The sequence below is a fragment of the Phacochoerus africanus genome, chromosome 7 (assembly GCF_016906955.1).
Source record: "Phacochoerus africanus isolate WHEZ1 chromosome 7, ROS_Pafr_v1, whole genome shotgun sequence".
In the NCBI taxonomy this organism is placed as follows: Eukaryota; Metazoa; Chordata; class Mammalia; order Artiodactyla; family Suidae; genus Phacochoerus; species Phacochoerus africanus.
This window is the reverse complement of record NC_062550.1, coordinates 19,937,244-19,961,030: the sequence shown is the minus strand read 5'-3', so window position 1 is coordinate 19,961,030 and position 23,787 is coordinate 19,937,244. Positions and strand designations below refer to the sequence as shown.

The window sequence follows — 23,787 nt, the reverse complement described above, 5'->3', positions numbered from 1 at the left end:
TCCAAGGCCCCAGGGCCTGGCAGATCCGGCACTAGGAAGGGCTGAGGGTGGCTGATACTCGAGTTGGCTGCTCAATCCGAAACCCAGGCCTGGGGCAGCTAAATGTTTGTGGCCATCTCACCACTGCGGAATGTTCTTTCACTGACAGCACAGGGGGGAGGGGCGGGGGAGGGTTTGTGTGCAAACAGCCCTCCCACCACCTCAGCAGGAGAGGACTCTAAGCGCCCACTTCCAGGCAAAGCCAGAACTTCTGGGAGTTTCTGGGCTTCTTCCAGAGAGGAGCTGGAATCAGCCCCAGCCCTTGGAGGGGGCCAAGGCCTCACTCTGGATGAGAACCGAGTTCCTTACAGCAGCACCCTATGTCACCACTGTGCTCTCCCAGCTCCCAGGGCAGACGCTGTGCTCTCCAGAGCCCCCACCACCACTTTCCAAGCCTAAAGAAGCCAGGACACCAGCTGCTGGGCATGGGGCCCACCCAGGCCTCAGAAAGGGACTGCTTTATTGAAAGCTGTTCTGACATCACTTTTCAGACTGCTTCGCAGTCTTGGGACCAGGGATGGGAGTGCTCTTGTGACAACGGGGGCAGGTGGTACAGGTCTCCCCACACCCAGGGCTCAGTTGTGGGTGTTCCGGCCAGTGGCAGATGTGGTCCTAAAGGAATAGCTCTTGAGGGTCCCAGGCCCTCCGCCGCTGGAGAATCTCAGGGCGTTGCTGCCCATGGTTCCCCCGAAGCTCAGCCGGCTGCCAGTGCCACCCGTGGAGTTCACCACAGCTGAGAGAGAGGGGAGGAGGCCCCATGAGCTGGGAGGCCCACCACCCAAAGCCCCACCCTCCCGCCGGAGCTGCCCTGTCTCCTCCCCCACTCCCACCCCCTCCCCTTCCACCTGCATCCGGGGGGCCGGTCCAGAAGGAGCCTCTCCACACCGCACCCCCCCACACACACACACAACTCTGCCCTCTTGCATGGCTTCCCTGGGCTGCTGAGCCCGGCTGGATGGGGGCTCCGGGGCCCCTGCTGAAAACTGTTAAAGGGAAGGGGCCTCTGGCCTCCATAAGGCTGGGCCTTCAGGCCAATGCACCATCCAACCGACCCCGCCTTGTCTGGACAGCACAGGTGATGCGCCTGCAGCCGGGGACTTACAGATGTTCACGGCTCCCACTCCATCTCCAGTCAGCCTGTGGGCAGAGGAGAGCAGAGACCTGTGAGGGTGGCTGTCTCTGAGCACCGAGGAAGCGCCCCCCACCCTTCCGTCCAGGCCCCACCCAGGACCGATTTCCTTCCCCCCTCCCCTGTGACAACATGAGGAGTGGAGGCGTTCCCGTTGTGGCTCAGCGCTAACAAACCCAGTTGGTATCCATGAGGACGCATGTTCGATCCCTGGCCTTGCTCAGTGGGTTAAGGATCCGGCGTTGCCGTGAACTGTGGTGTAGGTCACAGATGCAGCTCAGATCCCATGCTGCTGTGGCTGTGGTGTAGACCAGCAGCTGCAGCTCTGATTCAACCCCTAGCCTGGGAACTTCCATATGCCGCAGGTGCAGCCCTAAAAACCAAAAAAAAAAAAAAATGCGGAGTGGGTTTCCTTTGTGGCTCAGGGAGTTAAAGATCTGATGGTGTCACTGCTATGGCTCTGGTTACAGCTGTGGTGAGGGTTCGATCCCTGGCCTAGGAACATCCCCATGCCAAAATAAAGAAAAATAAAATGTGGGGCAAGGAGAGGGGTTCATTTAGGCCCTCCGACCTCCTGGCTACGTGTCCTCAGGATGTCTCAGAGCCTCCAATTCCTTACCGATAATGAGGTCTAACTCAGTACCAACCTCACAGGGTTGTTTGTGAGGGTTAAACAACATAACTTACCTAAAGCCCTGGGCACACAGGATTCGGTCAATGGCAGCTGCTCTTATTGTTTATGCAGATGGCTGCCTCGCCTTAAGGGGTCATAAAATCCCCAAAGAAGGCTGCGGCTCATTGATTCCTGAATCTCGAGCCCCTAACATGAGGTCTGGCGCATACTAATTACTTAATATGTGTTGAAATAATTAGTGAATCACTGACTGAGTGGATTCAGCCCCAGCAGAGATGGGGGTGGGGAGAGAGAAAGAGGGATGGGGGGGTGGCTTTAAGCAGCCCGAGGGGCTGAAACAGGTCTTGCACTGGAAATTAAAAATCCATCTGAGACAGCTGGGTGTGTTTGTTTGGTGACTCACTGCCCCACGGTCACCAAGCCCTTGGCCTTGGGGATGAGTTTACTCAAGAGGGGGAGAGGAGACTTCAATTTATGGAAGCAGTGAGGGAAGTTCAGTGGCCTCCGAAGCCCCAGGTCTAGGAAGGAGGCGAAACAAAAGCCAAGGGCAAGAGATGGGGATGCTGGGAAGCTTCCAGGTGTCTTATCTGTGGATGGAATGAATTCACCAATCCATCAAGGTACGAATGAAGATCCAACTTCCTGGACATAAGTTTTATGTCTTTCATGAAGAATTCCCTGTAAGATGAACCCAGCCTAGCTTCATCTCAGGCTGCAGGTGAGTATGCAAATTTCTCTGGGGACAGGGAAAATGTACGTCCTCCACCACATTCAGTCAATTCCACATGACCTGGCCCTCAATTACATAGTGACAAGCAGCCTGTCGCCATAGAAGATGCTTGGACCACGAATCAGCAGAACTTGACTGCACACTGGCCTTGTCCCCTCAATTAATAAAACTAACCACAGTTTCCCCTCTGTAAACTAAGGGGTCAGCACTACCTGACTTGCTTACCTGAAGTGTTCTGAGGATCAAATTAGATGACCCTGGAGTTCCCATCGTGGCTCAGCGGTAATGAACCCAACTGGTATCCACGAGGACTCAGGTTCGATCCCTGGCCTCATTCAGTGGGTTAAGGATCCAGTGTTGCCATGAGCTGTGGTTTAGGTCACAGATGCGGCTCAAATCTGGCATTGCTGTGGCTGTAGGGTAGGCCAGCAGCTGCAGCTCTGATTCAACTCCTAGCCAGGGAACTTCCATATACCATGGGTATGGCCCTAAAAAGACCAAAAAAAAAAAAGAAGAAGAAGAAGAAACAAATAAGATGACCCTAGTAATGGCCCCACCCAAGAAAGCACAACTATTACTCCAACTTTCCCACTAGCTTTATGCCATATGGCCTTTCCTTCTAGAAAGTCAGCTCGTCAAGGGCAAGGAAGCAAGTGTCAGCTGTGCCTTCCCTGCACTTCCCACCCCCAGTGCCCCGTGGACGAGGGTACACAGGAAATGCCTGCTGATGGATGCATGTCAAGCCCCAGGCCCCACAGAGCCTGAAAGGGATCCCCTTTCCAGTTTCTGTGTCCTCACCGGCTCTCCTCGCCCTCCAGCAGCTTGCGGTAGGTGGCGATCTCGATGTCCAGGGCCAGCTTGACGTTCATGAGCTCCTGGTACTCGCGCAGCTGGCGCGCCATGTCCTGCTTGGCCCGCTGCAGGGCGGCCTCCAGCTCCTCCTGCTTGGCGCGCGCATCCTTGAGGGCCAGCTCCCCACGGTCCTCAGCTTCGGCGATGGCGGCCTCCAACTTAGCACGCTGCGGGGAGCAGTACGGCTGTGAGCTGGGGGGCAGACCTCACCAGGCACTGCCTTCCCGCCTCCCTGTCCTGCAGTGAGCACCTGGGCAACTTGCTCACGGTGGCTGCAGTGGCACCAGAGAATCCCAAGGGTTTAAAGCACGGGTTTGGGTACCCGATGCCTAGGTCCCAATTCTGGCTCTGCCACTTACAAGCCGTGGGATTGATCTTGGATGAATCAACCCACTAAGTCAAAGTCTCCTCTTTCTAAAATAGCAGTAATTGGAATTCCCGTTGGGGCGCAGCAGAAATGAATCCGACTAGGATCCATGAGGATGCAGGTTCGATCCCTGGCCTCCCTCAAGGGGTAAAGGATCTGGTGTTGCCAGGAACTGTGGTCTCGGTCAAAGACGCGGCTCGGATCTGGCGTTGCTGTGGCTTGGAGCTGTAACTCCAAGTGGACCCCTAGCCTGGGACCTTCCATATCCTGTGGGTACGGCCCTAAAAAGACCAAAAAAAAAAAAAGCAGTAATCACAGTATAGATAGGTAGATAGAAATATTGCAAGTAATTAAATGAAATTACACACAAGTCCTTGGCACAGTGTCTAGCATACAGTAAGCATTTAATAAATGCCATTATGATTTACTAATAAATCTTACCGCCCACCCAACCCCCAGCTGGAGGAGCTCCAAGGCTGTGGGATCCTAATGCAGTCCTCAAATGTCAGGTCGTTGACCAGAACCAAAACCACCTTCAAAACAGGAACTGGTTGGGAACAGGCTCAGAACAGGGAAACTTGGAGCACAGAGATGCTGCTTGGAAGCCCCAGATCAAAATGCCTAATCAACACCCACCCTCCAGGAGTGGGCAGGGGTGGTCTGATTCACAGTCTGAGCAGCAGGGGCCACGTCCAGCCTGGCCTTAGTCTTCCCTCTCGTGTGGCCCATCCCCCACAAGTGAAGACTGTATGTCCTGGGCCTCCTCTGGTTCAGCTCCGAGGGCCACCATCCCCGTCCTCCAGCCCAGAGCTTCTCCTCCTTCCTCCTCACGTCCATCCTCAGCCCTCAGATCCTCTTGCCTCAGCACACACACTCTGCCTCTCTGCCCAATGCCCCCAAGCTCGCCCGGGAGGCTGGCTGATGCCCTCTGCCCCCATCCACGGGCCAGCGTCCTCCTCTGTCACACTGGTGCCCCCTTGGCAGCACCACTCTGAGCCTCTCCATGGTGGTAGACTTCCAGCGCTGGGGCCTGACTCTGCCCTGCTGTGTGAGATGAGAACCGGATGTGGCAGAAGCTTCAGGGGTTTGGGAAACTGCCATTCATTATTCTGTCCCTCCCCTCCTGGCCTGGTCGCTGGCTCACGGCACCAGTGACTCAAGGCCCTGCATCTGGGCCAGGAGGCAGCCTCCGCCCTCGCCCTCATGTAAACAGGGCTGCAGGGCTCCAAGCGGAGGGCCTTTCTGGGTAGATCAGCCTGTATCCCATCCCTGGGCTCATCTGGAAATAAGCCCTCTGAAGCTGCAGCAGCCATCAGCTCCCCTCTCTCCCTCCCCACGGCGGACACCTGCTCAGGTTTAGCTACCCCTTGACCCCCACGCCTTGGCCAAGGCTTGGGGGACCCTTCCTCATCAATGTCCCCCCCGCCAGCTTCACAGCACCTCCTCCCAAATGACCTCTCTCTGAGACCTGAGCCCTGACCATATGCCAGGTGTTGAGAAGGGAGGAGCTAGGAACCAAACCCCAGATCGGGGGTCTCTGTTCTTAAGGCATTTTTTTTTTTTTTGCTTTCTAGGGCCACACCCACAGTATATGGAGGTTCCCAGGCTAAGCGTCAAACCAGAGCTATAATTGCCAGCCTACACCACAGCCACAGCAATGCAGGATCTGAGCAGTGTCTGCGACCTACACCACAGCTCACGGCAATGCCAGATCTTTAACCCACTGAGTGAAGCCAGGGATCGAACCCTCATCCCCAGGAATACTAGCGGGGTTCATTACCACTGAGCCACGACGGGAACTCCAATATATTTTAAGGCATTTTTAATATTTCAGTGGAGGTGGGGGGCAGTATTTATTTATACCTAATGAATATGATTTATCTAATAAGTCAATCCTAAATTAATCAAACAGAAAATGTCAGAGAGTGAGAGGTGTTTTCGGGAAGCTCACACAGCCTGCTGAGGGAGCCATCTCTGGGAAGAGGTCTCTTGTCCTAAACCCCGGGGCTGAGAGGGGCCGCCACAGGCAGAGCTGGGAGAACTGCATTCCAGGTAGAGGGAATGCCGAGTGCCAAGGTCCCGAAGCACGAAGATGTTTAGCAAAAAAAAAAAAAAAAAAAGGAGTTTCCGTTGTGGCGCAGTGGTTAACGAATCCAACTAGGAACCATGAGGTTGCGGGTTTGATCCCTGCCCTTGCCCAGTAGGGCAAGGCGTTGCCGTGAGCTGTGGTGTAAGTTGCAGACGCGGCTTGGATCCTGCATTGCTGTGGCTCTGGCGTGGGCTGGCAGCTACAGCTCCAATTCTACCCCTAGCCTGGGAACCTCCATATGCCGCAGGAGTGGCCCAAGAAATGGCAAAAGGACAAAAAAAAAAAAAGATATTTGGCAAATATAAGCTCCAGGAAGCAGCAAGAGGAAGCAGTGGGGAGTGGGGGAGGCACACTGGGAGCCACAGTGAGGGACTCTGCCAGCCTCCGGCCCATCGCACCCCAGTACACCTTTGCACCCAGAGGCAGGTGCAAGGAGAGGGCTCAGTATCGATGTGGTCGTGAATGATGGTTCTAGTCTGGCCAGCCAGCCCGAGGCTTCCTCCACAGGAATTCTTGTCCTCCCTTGGGCCAAACCAGGACCTGGCCAAGGACGTTTTGTCCTGGAGAGCTCACAAGTGGGCCTGAGGGACTTGACTGTACCAGCCTCAGCCGCCAGGGTGGCAGCGGGAGGGCTGACACCCTCGGCCCTCCCCTCCCCTTCCCCACTCCCCAGCCTCCTGCTCCTCATCCCGAGCTGGGCCCCAGCTGGCTGCCCTTCACCTGCCCCAGGGAGGAGGGCTGGTGCCCACCTGGTTCTTAATGTTGTCGATCTCCGCCTGCAGCCTCTGGACGGCTCGGTTCATCTCCGCAATCTCATTCCGGGTATTCCGGAGGTCGTCCCCGTGCTTTCCAGCCTGGGCCTGGAGGGTCTCAAACTGGAGGGGCCGCAAAGAGAAGTATGGCGGGGGGGTGGGCCATGCGTACAGGTACCTCGTCTTCGCTGCACCCAATGATGCCCCCAGGTTCTGAGTGACAAGCCCTCCCAGCTTATCTTCCCTCCCTGGGAAGCTCCAGGTGGGGCTGGGGACAGGGTGGACAAGGATGGCTCCCCAGGCCCATCCCCCTGACCCCAGGGCTCTTCCCATTCGCATGATGTCCTGATGCTGGAGGATACGTGGAAGTCTGAGACCCTCACCTGTTAACCCCTTTGTCAGAGCCTCCCATTTCACAGATGAGGAGAACGAGTCCCAGAGGACAGAAGGGACTGCCCGAGGGTCATGGAGCAAGTCTGAACCCAGCCATCCTCACTGGCATTGCCTGTGTCCTCGCATGTCCCTAGCTCTGCAGAGACATCACTTCTCCGCTGCTTTTAACCCCCACCTGAGACCCCCTCCCCCAGGACGCTATTACCCCACCCCTGCCCCTGCCCACTCCCTCAGCACCTGCGCCCACCCAGTGCCTGCAATGAAGATGTTTGGCGGATGTGAGCCCGTGGACCCAGGATCCAACTCTTGCTCCTCCGTCTACTAGCTGCGTGGAATTAGCCAAGCTACTTAACCTCCCACTGCCTCCGTTTCCTCATCTGTAAAAGGGGGAGAATAATAGTACCCACCTAATAAAGCTTTTCCGTGCTTTATGCGAGTCAATACAGGTATAACATCTGAAACACTGCCTCTCACGGTGCATCCTCGCCAACTATCAGCTGTAATAATCATTAATCCATGTCCACTTCCCCCGTCCTGTCCCCCCATCAGGCTCAACTCTCTCCCTGCATGGGAACCTGGCCTTCTCCTCCTCTTCTTCCCAGGACCCTGGAGACCACCACACACTTGAACCCTGTGTCTGTCCGCACAGGGGTGCTCAGGCCCCCAAGGCTTGAGACAGGGTGAGGAGGAAGGGAAGCCGCCACCAAGGACTCTGCCAGGAAGAGAAAATAGACCCCCATGGGCCACACACCTTGGTCTGGTACCAGGCCTCGGCCTCGGCCCGGCTGCGGTTGGCGATCTCCTCGTACTGGGCCTTGACCTCGGCGATGATGCCGTCCAGGTCCAGGGAGCGGCTGTTGTCCATGGAGAGGACCACGGACGTGTCCGAGACCTTGGACTGCAGCTCTTTCAACTCCTGTAGGGACCAGACAGAACCTCGGGATGTGGGGCATGACCCATCCCTGTCCCCACACCCATCCTGGGATTCCCTGCACTCTAGGAAAGGAAAAGGGAGATGAGGCAGAGTGGGAGGGAGTCATCAGGCACTGAGGCGACACAGACTGAGCACCTTCTAAACAGCTGCCCAGCCCTGGCTCCCAGAAAGGACCCATTAGCACCTTTTCAAATCAAAGAGTCTGGCGGGGTTACAGCAGACAAATAAGTGACAGAGGGGTTCCGGTCTCAGTGGCTCAGTGGTAACGAACCCGACTAGTATCCATGAGGATGAGGGTTTGATCCCTGGCCTCACTCAGTGGGTTAAGGATCCAGTGTTGCTGTGAGCTGTGCTGTAGGTCACAGATGCAGCTTGGATCGCACGTGGCTGTGGCTGTGGCTGTGGTGTAGGCCAGCAGCTGCAGCTCCGATTCAACCCCTAGCCTGGGAAGCTTCATATGCCACGGGGGCGGCCCTAAAAAAAGATCAAAAGAAAAAAAAAGTGACAGAGTATAGCAAATTGTGGCAGCTCCTGGCTACGAGGTGGTATTGGGGTTGAGCTCTATTGTGCAGGGGATCGTTAGGGATGGGTCTGACTTATTTTATAAGTCACATTCACCCCATCACGGAGAACTCTGCCGCCTTGAACACTGATGATACAGCCGTATTTATGAACAGGAATTGAACCCATGGTATACCATTACATGAAAAAGGTATGATTCTATTTTATTAAATATATATCTTTCTATATAACTCTATGTGTAGATATGCACAGAAAAAAGTCTGAAAAAGTAGATAACAAGATGGTAAGAGTAGGTATAGGAGATCTGTTTTCAATTTTATGCGTTTCTTAGTTTTCTCGAGTTTTTGCAATGAGTATGTATTTCTCTCATAATAAGAGGAAAAAATGTATATACATGTATATATACACACTCGCTTATATATGTAACATGTGATAGACATATGGAGACCCACTCTGAGACTAGAAGTGCCCAAAATCAGCCTCCAGGATCCAGCCCCTGAAATTAACGCGCGTGGGAATTCTCCCAGGGAAGCTCGTGGAGGCTGGATGTTCAGGCAAAGACCAGATTGAAGAGAAATGAGAACTGGTCTGTAATTAGCCTCACATTCCAGACCAGCCGTGATTGGCCATCCTATCTCCTGTCTAAAGTCAGAGGCACACACTGATGGAATGAAAAGGTTTTTAAATCCCTGTAAGGGAAAGGAGGGAGAAGCCTGGGACAGGGCTAGGATGAGTGGAGAGGAGGAGACAGGGTGGCAGCAGATAAAGTGGCTGGGTGGTGGCACTCCAGTCACTCCTGACTCGGGCACCCCTGCCAGCCTACCCAGCCCACCTGTGAACCCTGTCACAGCCGGGATCCCTTCATCAGCCTCCTGGTTTCCTCCAGCCCCTCCCAGGTCCCCTTCCTGGGAAACGGTCATCCCAAGTCTCGGAAACGCCAATTTTGACGGACCCTACCCTGCTGTGCTGCCCTAGCTCCTCCTGAACTCCTCACCCACCATAGATTCCTGAATCCAGAATGAATAAAGAGCAGGATCGACTCCCTACACACAGCCAGACTAACCCTGAGGCAGGGGGTAGACCAGATGGCCCGGTGGTTAGGCTGTGTAGGACACGGTGTATCTCTCCCACCCCTGAGATCCTCACCTCCTCATAGAGGGTCCTGAGGAAGCTGATCTCATCATTCAGGGCGTCCACCTTGGCCTCCAACTCCACCTTGTTCATGTAGGCGATATCCACATCCTGGGAGGGGCGGTGGCAGAAAGGGGACGAGGGACATCATGTCCTCAGTAAGAGAAACACCAAGCAGGGGTGGAGCAAACTAGCACTGTCCGACCCCCAGGACCAAACACCACTGCCCAACAAGAGACACACGAAGTCCTCCAGGCTGCCTGATAGGCCCTGGGCAGGAAGCGCCCGCCACTGGACCCACCCAGGCTGAGACGGACATCATCCCCACACCTCACCCGGACCAGAGATGCCTTCTCAGCACGGCTGCCTGGAGCAGCCCGAAGCCCCAAACCTAGCACTTCACCAGTTCCTAAAGGCTTTGGTGGTTGAGACGTACCCCCGGCTCTGCCACCTCCTAGCTCTACGACCTTGACCAAATCACTTCAACTCGATGAGCCTCAACTTCTCATCAGTCACATGGGAGAGCATGAAATCACTCAGACTCCAGGACACGGCTCCCAGAGATGGAAACTCTCTGGCCTAAATGTGTAGCTTGCCGCATGGGCGATACAAGGCAGGCAGGCCACAGATAACAGTGCCGGTCCAGAGGATGTGGTCTTTCCCTGTGGCTAAGCTCCTGTGGCAGGCTCACCCTTGAACCTCCAAGGAACCAGTACGCTGGGAAAGGTTTCTGTGGAGGGGCCAGGAACCCTGAGTGAGTGTGCTTTGAATTAGAATCTTAAGCCCCTCAAAGATATTCCTAAGGCCTTCCCACCTCAGCTTGCATACCTCCAGGGATGAGGAGCTCACTCTGCCTCAAGGCAGCCCATCCCATTCATTTAGCAAATATTTCAGGTCTGCCATGTGTCACCCTTGTCTGTAATGAAAGGTTCTGTGATTGAGCTCTTCCTGATTTAGGGTTGAAATCACCCTTTCTAACCTCCATCCTCGAGTCTTAATTCTAACCCCTCCAGAAACAAGTCTAGTGACTCGCCAGACACACACATAAATACACACACAGACATGCGCGCACGTACACACAAACACACACACACACACATGACAGGATGTGCTATGAAGGCCTGACTTCCAGATCTCTCCTTCCCCCAGCCCAGCACTCCCTTCTTGGAGACGCCAGCCAGACCTTGAACTCGGGTTCCCTCTAGCTGCTCAGGTGAGAGGCATGTAGTCCCCTGTCCCTTGTGTTTTCAAACAGTGTTCCCCACCCTGCCTGGCTGGCCCCCTCACCTTCTTCAGCACCACGAACTCATTCTCAGCAGCCGTGCGATGGTTAATTTCATCTTCATACCTGTGGCGCAGAAGGGGAGCAGAGTGTTGGTGCAGCTTTGCCTCCGTCCTAACCTATCTGCCCTGCATGACCTTTGCTCCTAATGCATGCCTAAAAAAACAGGTGTCAGCTACAAAACAAAATGTTCTGGACTTTTCTTTCTTTTTTCTTTCTTTCTTTCTTTCTTTCTTTCTTTCTTTCTTTTTTTTGTCACACCTGCGGCATGTGGAAGTTCCCAAGCTGAGGATCAAACCCAAGCCACAGCAGCCACCTGACCCACAGCAGTGACAACACCTGATCCTTAACCTGTGGCACCACCAGGGAACTCCCCTGACTTTTCCCTAGGGTTCTTCCTGGGGCTTTGAATCTTGGCATGGGATGGGGGTGGGGGAGCAGGGAACAGGTGTGAATTAAAGGATAAAGGCTGCCTACACTGGGCGTGAGAAAGCAAATAACAGCCATGCTTACAGACCACTGCATAAGGGCCGGCACTGTAATGTGCTTCCCATATATTCGCTCATTTCATCCTCACAACGATCCGGTGACTCACAGGGAGAGGAAGAGAGGCCCAGAGAGCCCGAGCACTCTGCCTGGTCACTAGGCTCCTGAGTGGTAAAGCCCAGACATGAAGCCTGGCGGTCCGAGTCCTGAGCCCACACCATAACCACTACTCAGTCCCACCCCCTGAGGGTGAAGAAGGAGCCTGAAAAGAGGAACCTTGTGGACTCAGGAAGGGGGAAGAACCAGGTCCCAAGTAGGGGGTCAGGCCCCCATCCCCACCCCCGCAGCCCCCCCGCCCATCCCTCTTTCTCCCAAGGAGCCAGCCCCCTGCCTGTAGGTGGACATCAGCAGAGCAGATCACAGAGGAAGCCAGCAGGTGGGCCTGACCCAGGATTTACTTGAGGACCCAAAATAGGTTTCAGAAACGAAAACACAGCCATGTCCATGAGGTTCTGGAGAGCAGCAGGAGCAAGGTGGGGCAACGTCAGTGGGGAGCAGGAGGCTGGGGCAGGCAGAGGCCCCCCCCAGGAGCTCAGACCCCCAAAGTCCACCCCCCCACACGGCCTCTAGAATTGTTAGGAAAACATCCACCAGGCTATCTGTCCATGCTTCTGCACTGCTGGTCCCAGAGAGGGTGCAGATGGGAGCTCCCTGGGCACCTGCACTCAAGGGCCCTCCCAGCATCCCCTTATCCTCTTCCAGCTCTTCCTTCCCCCTCCCCCACTCCACCCAGGGCTCAACCTGGCTCCCCAGGAAAGTACTCTGCTGGATGGGCTCTGGGGATGGGGATGGGTGGGGGACGGGGTGGGGGGGGGGAGACACAAGCACACCTGCCAGCAGGGGCTCACTGGTTGCCCCAGGCCCTCCCCGCCCTGCACCTGTCTGGTTCCACCTGCCCTGGGATTAATCTTGTTGATTGTTGCCCTAGGGAAGTGGGGGGTTGGGGGGAGAGGCCTTTGTTTGTTCTACCTCCAGTCAGAGACAGTGTCCGGCTTAGTCATACACCCCCAGGCAGCGCCCAGAGCTCATCACGCTCAGTGCCCACCAGTCAGGGCTGTCCACCCCAAGCCTCGGGCTTTGGTTTCTATTCAGTGAGAACAGAGAGTTCAGCAGGCACCTCAAAGGCTTGGGCTTAAGACCCTTTCTTCCTGGCGTCCGCACTTCCTGCCCCTCTTAACAGCCTCCTTTCTGGCTCCTGCCCTGGGCAGACCCAGCCCCCAGCCCTTGCACCCCCTCCCCTCACTCACAAGGACCGGGCTCTCATCCGTTCTCTCCATCCCAAGTCAGCTCCCTGTCTCCTCCCAGGAGTCAGGGGCCCAAAAACAAGCCCTAGAATTCTCAGCGATCTGCTACAGAATCTCGATCAAGTCCCTGAAACTCTCTGGACCCTAATTCTTCATCAGGGGAAAAAAAAAAAAAATGGAGCTGGCCCAGAACCATCTGAGAGTTGTGCAAGTTCTGATGCACGTGTGTCACAGGACACCTTTCACCCTGCCCTCTCCTGGGCCTTGGTCAGGCTCCCAAAGGGAACAGTGCAGATCAGGGCTGGTTTGAGATCCATCGCACTGGGAGTAAGTCAGGAGAAAAGACCAGAATGACTTGGAAACAGCCCCCAGAGACAAAGAGGAGAGCGGAGAGGCAGGGGACAGTTTAGTCAAGACCTTCCCTTCCTGGAGTCCTTGCACGAAGCAGCTGCACCCTCTGACCTCTGACCTCTGACCCAGAGAGGAGTTGCAAAGAGTAAGCTGAGAGGGGCACACTGGCCCAGGGCATGGATCCCCCCAGTCGCAGGGGGGTACAGTACTTATTCTTGAAGTCTTCCACGATGTCCTGCATGCTCCGAAGCTCCGCCTCCAGGCGGCCCCCATCCAGCTGCAGTGCTTCAAGCTGCTTCCGCAGGCCAGCAATCTGGGCCTCAAAGATGCCAGGAAGGCGGCTGCTCTTGGTCGACTTCTGCTCCTGCAGCAGCGCCCACTTGGTCTCCAGCAGCTTGTTCTGCTGCTCCAGGAACCGCACCTAGAAGGGGCAGGGGAGCAGGAAACTCAAGAGGGGCAGACCTGCCCCCTCACAGCGGATCTGGGAGGGTCTCCAGCCACTCAGCAGAGTCTGCGCTCCCACTTCCTCTGTTCCCACCCTGGGTCCTCAGCCCTTGCCCTCTCTTCCAGGAAGCCCACCCTGAATAGGCCTGTCCTCCAGGCCTCTGCTCAAGTGTCTCAGGGTGTGTCCAGGGCTCAGGTCACTGTTGTGTCCCTGCGCTGGTGCTTTCGGGTCTCTTCCTTCCTCCGCTCCCCATCTGGTCACCAGTGATGGTCTCATCTCCCTCTCTGAAGGGCTGCCCTCTTCCTGTCTGCGTTCCTGAGCCTGTCTTGGCCCCTTTCCTTTCAGGCTGGGACCTCATCTCATCATCTCTCAGTAGCCTCTCTCCCCTTCCCTCTTCCTCCAACAAGACCTCAGGACAGGATGCTAGAATCAAGTCAGTGTAAAAGGAGCCCCTCAGGAAGACCAGTATAACTGGGGGTGGGAAGCGAGCCTCCTCAAAACCAGCAGCTCAGGGAGCAGGACCTGGGGGCTGCTGCTCGGCAGCCGCTGGAGGAACCTGGGCCTGGCGCTTCCTGCAGAGGCTGCAGTGGAACCTGAAGATTGTGTAGGGTCTGGAGGGCGAGGAGAGGAGGACACAGGGGGCCAGGGAATCAGAGAGGTACACAGAGGCAGGACAGGGAAAGCTTGCTCCATGCCCAGGGAGGAGACCTTGGCCAGAGGGGACCCTCAGTTCCTGGGTCCAGCCCCACGAGTCTGCCCCTCCCCCCTGCCTCCATCCCCCAACACCTTTGGGACCTAAACAGCCAGGAAAAATACCTCCTAAATGGCCTTCCCCAGAGCCCTTAGTGTCCCCAGATGGGCTATCTCCAAGGTCAGGTATAACCTCCCCTGTAAGCGTGAAAAGGCGGATGGAAGACCAGGTAGGTGTGGCAGAAGGACCCAGGATCCTCTCTGCCTCTAGCCCTTTATTTCCAGCATCTGCTGGAGAGCAGCTCCGGGGGAGGGGTGTCACCCTTCCCCATCTCTGACTCCACACAGCCGATTGGCAGAGAAGGGGGCCCAGAGAAAGAAGTCCTGGCCCTGGTGTCTGGAACTCGCAACCTGAGTCTGGTGACAAAAGCGGCACAAGAACTCCAGTGGAATCACAGACACAGCCGGCCAGGGCAGCTGGACAGACCCATCCCATTCTGGGAGGAAAAAGCAGGATGATTTGGGCAGCTTGCCGAAAGAGAGGGACAAGAGTCACAGGGTACTTGGGCAGGGTACGGTCCCTGATTTTAGCAGGAAGAGAGCCCGCACCAGCCCTCGCAGCCCTCCCAGCACGCTTAGCCCCTGTGCGTCAGGGCGCGGCGCCTGCTGCCGCCTGGAGCCTGGCTCCGGGCTGCGCTCCAGGCTCACCTTGTCGATGAACGAGGCGAACTTGTTGTTGAGGGTCTTGATCTGCTCCCGCTCCTCCTGGCGCACCTGCTGGATGGAGGGGTCGATGTCCACCTGCAGCGGGGTCAGCAGGTTCTGATTGATGGTGACCTCGCGGATGCCCGCGCCCACGGGGGCCCCGTAGGATGAGCGCACGGCCACGCGCGGCCGCGAGGCGCTCAGGCCGTAGAGGCTGCTGCTGCTGCTGCCCAAGCCACCGAGGCGCGCTGAGCTCAGGCGCCCCTGGGTGCCGCGCCCCGGGAAGGCGGCCGAGCGCGAGCTGAAGACCTGGGAGCTGAAGTGGACGGACATGCTGGCTGTGCGGGCTGGACTGAGCGGCAGGCGACAGAGGGCGGAACTCGCTGACCTCTGGGAGACTGGCCACTTTTATCCGCTAGGCGCGGGGCGGATCGGCTTACACAGGTAGGGGCGGGGCTGGCCGCTGGCCACCTTTCTCTGCCTGCCGGCCCCTCCCCGGGCCGCACTTCCGCCCTCCGCCGAGGCCCAGGCTTTCGGTCCAAGCCGGAACCGTCCAGAGTATGGAGGAGGGTCATAGGCGCCCAGATTCCTTGATGCCGGCAGACGCGGAGAGCGGCAGGAGACAGCGGTGCAAGCCATCTGAAGCTCAGTCAGGGAAGGCTTCCTGGAGGAGGAGTGGGGACGTGGTAAAGAATATCCAGATTCCTGAGAAAGAGCAGAAAGATCGGGCGGTGAAAGATTGGGGAAAGTGGGAGTTCCCGTCGTGGCTCGTTGGTTAACAAATCTGACTAGCATCTAGGAGGACACAGGTTCGGTCCCTGGCCTCGATCAGTGGGTTAAGGATCCAGCGTTGCTGTGAGCTGTGGTGTAAGTCGCAGACTCTGCTCGGATCCTGCTTTGCTGTGGCTGTGGCATAGGCCAGCAGCTACATCTCCAATGTGACCCCTAGCCTGGGACTCTCCGTATGCTGTGGGTACAGCCCTAAAAACCAAAAAGAAAAAGAAAAATGCAGCTCGGATCCTGCATTGCTGTGGCTATAGTGCAGGCCGGCAGATGCAGCTCTGATTCAAACCCTAGCCTGGGAACTTCCATATGCCGCAAGTGTGGCTCTAAAAAGCAAAAAATAATAATAATAATAAAAATTAAAAAAAAAAAAAGATTGGCAGGACAAAATGTTCTAGTCCAGGAATCAACCCCAGTGCCCTGAAAACCAGGAAGGCAATCCCTGACAGCCTGCCTCCCAAGTCCAGGTCCTCCTTGAGAGGTCAGCTCCATTCTTGAGTAAGCTAACCCCAAGGTGGGCCTGGCCACATGCCCCCACATCCCATTTCCACACAGAAACTAGGCCAGGTGGGGCCCAAACCCCACCCCCTTCCTCCCCACTCCCATCAGCATCTGAAGCGCAAAGGCCTCTGGCATGGATGGGTCCCCCTGGGCCTGCACTTCCCCCCACCCCAAAGCACATTCCTGTCCATTTATTTTATTTGTCCTTCCAGAGAAAAGGACACCCCTGTGTATCTGGGACACTTTGTGTGAATGTCTATTCATTGCTGTGTTGCACACACCTGCAGGCCCCTGGGCTTGGCTGTGTGCGTTTACATATGTGTGTGCATGTCTGTGAACGTGTGTGCGTTTACATATGTGTGTGCATGTCTGTGAACGTGTGTGTGTTTACATATGTGTGTGCATGTCTGTGAATGTATACACAAGTGGGAATCTATATTCTGGGGGCAGGGGAAGCACAGGTGCACCCTTGTGTACTCACACTGTGCACAGGCTTGCATGTGCGCTCAAACTCTCCTCCCCATCCCTCACTCCTGCCATTGTCCTATGTAAAGGTCCCCAGCTCTCATCATCTCCTCCGCTGGAAGCCACCACCAAACAGTTCTCAGCAGTGCAAACTCAGCCCAAGATGGGCCTTAAATGTGCTGGAACAGGGAATGCCGGACCAAGGCTGCTAAGTGCAGGTCTCATTTCCCGGTAGCCTCGGGCCATGTGCCGCACCCTCTGCATGGCCCTGCCCCCACTTTAGCTAAGCTCTAGGGGCAGCCTGAGGACCCCCCCGGAAAGAGCTGACAGGACTGCTGTCAGCTTTCGCCCACCTCTTTCTAGCCCCACCCAGGGAGCTGGCCAGGTTTTCACCTTAGACGGTCAAGGCGACTTGGGGGCTCATTGTTAAAATGGCTCATCGTGCTGACCTCGCAAATAAAGTAAGAGAAAGGCACAGTGACTCATGAGATGGACCACCTTGCTCAAGTGACATCCTAATTTCGCCACTGGTGCCTACTTTGCCAAGACGAAGAGAACCCCCCCCCCCAACCATGGGACCTTGCACACCTCCAGCTTTCTCAAGATTACGAGACCACCCTACCCTGAGACACCTCCGACTTTCTCACGACTATGTGACCACCAGAGTCCAGCTGCAGGCAAAGGAGAAACTAACCTCCCCCCATTGAATCCAATCGCCCATGCGTGGGGTACAAGAAGGACCTGCCAGAAGCGCGGAGGGCGGGGGGGGGGGGTGGGGGAGGCTCTTCTCAAGGGTCTCCTTACCCTTTAATAAATTTCCTTCTCTTTGCCTGAACACCCGGCTCGTTCGCTTCTTCTTCTCCGCACTCACCTTACACAGACCAAGCCCTTGGGGGCATCGTCTGGAGGAGGCTTGGGGTGGAACACCCTTCCTGGTTTCCATTTCGGTCACACCAGGAGGACCAGCCAGCAGCTGGTCAGTGATCGCAGTGGAGACCCCCCCCTCCCCTCCCTCTCCTCCATAAAGGTATTGGGACAGCTCACACCAGAGGCCACGAGGATGCCCGAGGAGACCTTCAGTGTGTCTGCTGCAGGATGTGTGTGTGTGTGTGTGTGTATCTAAGAGAGAGAGATTTACCCTGGAATTCTCTCACTTGAAGCTTGAAGAGCATACAGATTTCCTGGCCCCGCAGTGGTATCTGTAATATGGAGAGAAAGTTCAAAACGGAGGACCTGAAATCAGCCGTATCATCAAGATCCCACCCAGGCTCCAGACACAATTCTAGCTGACCAAACAAACAGGAAACACAGACTCCAGCACGGATGAAGGCTCCAGGACCAAGATACTTTAACGAGCTGTTAAACCTCTAAATGAACAGAGTCAAAAGGGCTGTCAGTGGAAATGAGGCTGACTAGCATCCATGAGGATGCAGGTTGGATCCCTGGCCTCGCTCAGTGGGTTAAGGATCCAGCGTTGCCATGAGTTGTGGTGTAGGTCACAGACACAGTTGGGACCTGCGTTGCTGTGGCTGTGGTATAGGCCGGCAGCTACAGCTCCGATTGGACCCCTAGCCTGGGAACCTCCATATGCCAAGGGTGTGGTTGTAAAAAGACCAAAAAAAAAAAAATCACACTTAATGGCCTACATCTTCCTTCTCCGTTTCCCAAGCCCCCTTCCCCTTTCTCCTTGAGACTATGTGACATACTACGTGACCTATCACATGAAACCCTAACTAGAAAAAGCCCTTGCCCGAATAGCAGGGGGTCCTGAGTGCTCTCTGATCAGTGCTCCCGGCCATTCTGTTGGTGGATAAACCTGCTTGTGATCTCACTGCTCCAAACTCTGTTTCTCTCACCTCCACCCTCCTAACCCTGGGGATCCCACTCCTCCCAGCCCCGAACCTCCAAGCAGGCGAAAGAGACCAATCGTTTAATCTCCACCCCCTCACCCACTACCACGTACACACACACATACACAGACACCACATCACTCACATATCCATGCACACCCACACACTCATTACACATACACACTGTGTCACTCACACACACACACACACATGCACGCACATACCACATCACTTATGCAAACACAAGCACACACACATACACATGACACAGTCACGTGCAAATTCACATGCACACATACACATTCACAAACACACACACACACATTCACACACACACACACACACACACACTCCAAAGTCCTTACCCCTCAGCACTCACACTCGAATCTTTTTCCTACTACCTCCCACCCCCAGCCTCCTAGCCCTCTGCCCCCTAAACCCACCCAAGTTCCACAGCTGGTCCCTCTTTGCACCTCCACCTGCACCCCCCCCCGCCCCCACAACTTGAGCCTGCCCAGGAGGCTATGCCCTGCCCATGCCAGGAATTCTTCTCACTGCCCCCCCACCCCCCACACTGCCCCCTTAGAGCCTGGCCTGGGAAACCTTCAGCCGGGCAATGCTGGTGACCCTGAGCAAGTCATTGCCCCTCCTTGGGCCACAGTTTCTCCACCAAAGGTGAGATCCCCAGGTTCCTGGAGAGAGGGAGCTGGGAAGACACTGCCAAGAAGAAAAGTTCTGCAGGCTTTTCAGGCCCAGGACACGGCCTCACCTCCGGCCACATTTCCCCATTCCAGAGCTGCCCGGGATCCGCCCCTCACCTCTCCATCCCCCCACCAAGCCTTCCGGGCAGCTCCAGCCCTGCCCAGGCTCCTCCTGTTGCTCCAGGCCCAGGCCAGCACCGTGAGCCCGTGGGGTGCCAGGCCGCCCGCACAAACATCCCCTGGAGGACTTACAAGGGGCTGTTTACACCGAGAGGCTGAGGACCATCAAAGTCCTGCCCCCCTAGAGTGCCCCGTTCAGTGGGTCACCTACGCTCAGTCTCCCACAGGCCCGTGCTTCGGCTGGCCTCACAGAGAACCCCTTCGAAGATTCAGGGCAGACTCTTGAGATGAATTAATTCTCCAAACCTTTCCTAGTTGTCCTTTCCCACTTTAGACGCTTACTCCCATCTCTGCGTGTTTTCTCTCTCAATCTCTCTCTCTCTCTCTCTCACACACACACACACACACACCCCTACGTGCCATGCACTCTCACCTATCCTCCCACTACCCTCCTGGCCTCCCCTACACCTCTGGACCCAGAGCTATGAACAAACAAACAGCCCCAGGTCCTCAGCCCCGCTTGGTTTCACTCATCCTGCTCAGACGTCATGGTCCTGCAGCCCTCGCAGGTGGTTCCCTCCTGAGAGCTGGGAGAGACCGTCTTTCCAGCTCTGGCAGCACTTGCAGATCCATTATTTATTGTCCATGCCCTAAAAACACCTCCTCAAATTCCTAAAGACAAAAAAATGTTTAAGGCATAATTTGTTTTCATTATCTTGGAATTCCAAAGATTGCAATCATAACAAAAGCCATTTCACATTTCCGCATGGAATGTAATACTTTATAAACAAAGTCAAATGATGAAACACAAGGAAGCAATGTATATGCCAGCCAACAGGCTACTTTCCAAGAGAGACAAATCCATAAGAAAAAGATAAGCCCGAAGAAAAGTGGGCAATAGACACCGATAAATATCAGCCAGTGTTTATAGAGCACTTGCTTTTTTTTTTTGTCTTTTTAGGGCCGCACCTGCCGCATATGGAGGTTCCCAGGCTAGGGGTTGAATTGGAGCTACAGCGGACTGCCTACGCCACAGGCGCAGCCACTAGGGATCCCAGCCTCGTCTGTGACCTACATCACAGCTCAGAGCAATACCAGATCCTCAACCCACTGAGCGAGGCCAGGAATCGAACCCACATCTTCATGGATCCTAGCCAGCCTCATTTCCCCTGCGCCACAATGGGAACTCCCAACAGAGCACTTACTTTACATGCAACTGGCCCTGCTCCAAGCATTTCGCTTAGCATAGGTTATTATCCCATTTTAAGAGAGGAAACTGAGGCACAATGAATTTAAGTAAATGGCTCATGGTCACATGGCTAGTGTGTAGAAAAGCCAGGATTTCAACTTTGGCAATTTGAACCACTAGGTTACTACAAAAAAAGAAAAGACACAAGATCAAATAGCCAATATGGAAAAAAAAATTTTAAAAAGATGCTCAACTTCACCAAAATTGAAAAAATACATCAAGAATAGCAATAAAAAGCTATTTGCTTTTGTTAGCTTATGAAAGACTAAATAGTTCAAGAAGTGTTGGGGAGTATGTGGGTGACCAAAAGTTGTGTCCTTTGTTTGTGGAGTCATCCATTGGCACTTTCTCTTAGAGGGGAGGTTGGCAATAGCTATCAAAATTAAAAACATTTGGGGAGTTCCCATCATGGCTCAGCGGTAACAAACCCGACTAGTATCCATGAGGACGAGGGTTCAATCCCTGGCCTCCCTCAGTGGGTTAAGGATCCAGCATTGCTATGAGCTGTGGCGTAGGTCACAGGTACGTTTGGGTAGGGGGGAGAAGGTAAGAGAGTTTTTAACCAGAGAGTGTGGATTTTCTCAGTGATCCATTGTTGAGAGTGAGGTGTAGGGTATAGGATGGGAGGTAGGAAGAAAATAAACAATAGCAACCAGGGGGACCTGGAGAGGGTGTTGAACAAAAGCAGAGCGAAGAGCTTAGCAGAAAAGAGGATGTAGCTGAGCCTGGGAGCTGTGAGTCGATGGTGAGCCCGGGTCTTGAGGATCTGGTTTTCTTCATGATGCTTTGCAGTTTAGAGCAGAGAAGGTCAGCCTTCAGGCTAAACAGGACTCGGAGTTTATCCAGCTGGAGGAAACTGAAGGGTAGGGGTCAGAGTGGGAGGGGTCCAAGCTGCAAAAGCAAGTGGGGGGCAGAAAACGGAACAATTGCAATCAGGCCTGGGGATGTTGGTACAGCCAAAGAACCCATCTGCTGAGAGTGAGAGACTTATGAATGGTGTGAGATCAGAGTTTGAGACATTGGAGCAGTTTAGGGTCTAGAGAGGGGCCATGAGCAGAGACAAGAGAAAGAGATGGATGTGAAAGTCACTGGAACTGAGGAGCTAAAGAATGATTAAATTAAGATGGTGAGTGGGTCACGTGACTGGAGATGAGGGGGCCAGGGTGGAAAGGGGCACCAGGAACCAGGTGCCAGAGTTCTTGGTGAGTGTGAGGGAGCGGCTGGGGGACAGGAGGTGACCGTAGGGCCCACAGGGACAGGGTAGACATGATACAGCCGCTGGCATGAGCATCCTGGGATTTTTAAAAATTATGGAGATTTGTGCAATCAATATATAAAGGTAAGGAGTTTCCCTTGTAGCTCAGGGGGTCAAGAAATAGATGCAGTATCCGTGAGGAAGTGGATTTGACCCTGGCCTCGCTCAGTGGATTAAGGATCCCATGTTGCTGCAAGCTGTTGCAGATGTGGCTTCGGATCTGGCATTGCTCTCACTGTGGCATAGGCCCCAGCTGCAGCTCCAATCTGACCCTCAGCCCCCCACTGATGGACCCTTGTGTTGGTTCCTGGCAGCAGAGACCACATGTATGTGTGCACTCTTGGTGAGAATATCTGTAGGATAAGTTCCTGGCAGTGGAAATATTTGGTCAAGAACAAAGTGTATTCATCGCTTTGTTTATTGGGACATAAGGTGAAGTTTTTAATATTCCTTTTTTTTTTTTTTTTTGGCTCTGCATGTGGTATGCAGAAGATCCCAGTAATCTCAGGGATCAAAACCTTGCCAGAGCAGTGACAATGCCTGACCCTTAACCCACTGAGTCACCAGGGAACTCCCAAATGTCTTTTTTAAAAAAATTTTCTCTTGTCTTTTTAGAGCCACACCAGTGGCTTATGGAAGTTCCCAGGCTAGGGGTCCAATTGGAGCTGGAGCTGCTGGCCATTTTCTGCCCCCCCCTCCAAGTTCAATCTTTCTTTTGCAGCTTGGACTCCCTGGACCCCTCCCACTCTGATCCCCTACCCTTCAGTCTCCTCCAGCTGGATAAATCCCCAGCCCTGTTTAGCCTGAAGGCTGACCTTCTCTGCTCTAAACTGCAAAGCATCATGAAGAAAACCAGATCCTCAAGACCCGGGCTCACCACCGACTCACAGCCCCCGGGCTCAGCTACATCTTCTTTTCTGCTAAGCACTTCTTTCTGCTTTTGTTCAACACCCTCTCCGGGTCCCCCTGGTTGCTATTGCAATGTTTCTTTATTTTCTTCCTACTCCCCACCCTGTACCCTACACCTCACTCTCAACAATGGGTCACTGAGAAAATCCACGCTCTCTGATTAAAAACTCTCTTACCTTCTCCCCGCTACCCAAACGTACACCTCTCCACCCATCTTTTCTCTGTCCCTCCAGGATCTGAAGTCAGATTGACTCTCCCCCTGTACCCTGGATGCCAGCCTCCCTCATCTCCTCAGTTACTGGATTCCGTTTCATGGCCACCACTTCCAACACTGTCACCCTCTCTTTCTCCCCTCCCCCTCCCCTCTCTCTGACTGCCTTCCTATTTCTTTCTGCCTGCACATTCACTGGAGCTGTAGGGGTGGAAGCCAAACATCAGCGGGCTGAGGTTTGAATGGGGTGAGGAAACAGAAAGAGTGACGCCAAACACAGCTTCGAATGGAGTTCAGCCGTAAGAGGAAGTGAGATGGGAAATTAGCTAGAATGGAAAGCCAACTAAAGGAAAGGATTTTTGTAGAATATGAGACTTGAGCAGCCAGGTAGGCAGAGGAGGAGAAAGGCTACAAAGAAAGATGTTAAATGTGAGAGGGGGTGAAGCTAAATCAGGGAGTAGGTGGGATGAGGGTGGAGCATCCCGCCCTGGTGTAGAAGAGAAACCCTTCTGTCTATGGCAGGAATGAGCGAAGGGGTGGACAAAGAGCTAGGTCTTCAAAGGTGGGCAGAGGAGGCTAGTTCACAGAAGTTTCTACAGATTCTTAAGAGAATGGCTGCTTCGGCTTCCAAAACATTCTATGGGGCTGTTCTGACCAAACCCTCTGCCTGGTCATCCTATGCATGTATTTTCTCTGATCTCAGCCCATGTGACAGTGACTCTCCCTCGAAGAGATCAGCAGTCTCGGGGAAACCTTGCAGCCCCAGGTGAAAGGTGAGGACTCTGACTCAGGCTGCCACTTCCCAGCTACACGACCTTGCAGCTGCCCTCTCTGAGACTCAGTTTCTTCTTCTGTGAAATGGGGACGTAGCAGTGTCTGTCTCACGAGCTCTTTTAAGTATGGAAGAA

General features: G+C 54.5%; 1 protein-coding gene across 2 annotated transcripts; it reads right to left on the bottom strand.

The window, feature by feature from the left end:
* Positions 1-456: 456 nt before the first annotated feature.
* On the bottom strand, positions 457-18,018 carry KRT7 (keratin 7). Of its 2 annotated transcripts, none has more exons than XM_047786679.1 (10): positions 17,723-18,018; positions 14,839-15,540; positions 13,205-13,416; positions 10,860-10,920; positions 9,588-9,683; positions 7,737-7,901; positions 6,590-6,715; positions 3,331-3,551; positions 1,142-1,200; positions 457-772 (listed from the first exon to the last, which is right to left on the bottom strand). In XM_047786679.1, the coding sequence occupies exons 2-10, from the start codon at positions 15,166-15,168 to the stop codon at positions 615-617; spliced, it is 1,428 nt and encodes a 475-aa protein (XP_047642635.1). In that variant the 5' UTR covers positions 15,169-15,540; positions 17,723-18,018; the 3' UTR covers positions 457-614. The 2 variants fall into 2 exon arrangements, with proteins under 2 accessions (XP_047642635.1, XP_047642636.1); XM_047786680.1 differs by having other exon boundaries at positions 1,142-1,176; positions 17,723-18,015.
* Between the last annotated feature and the right edge of the window lie 5,769 nt (positions 18,019-23,787).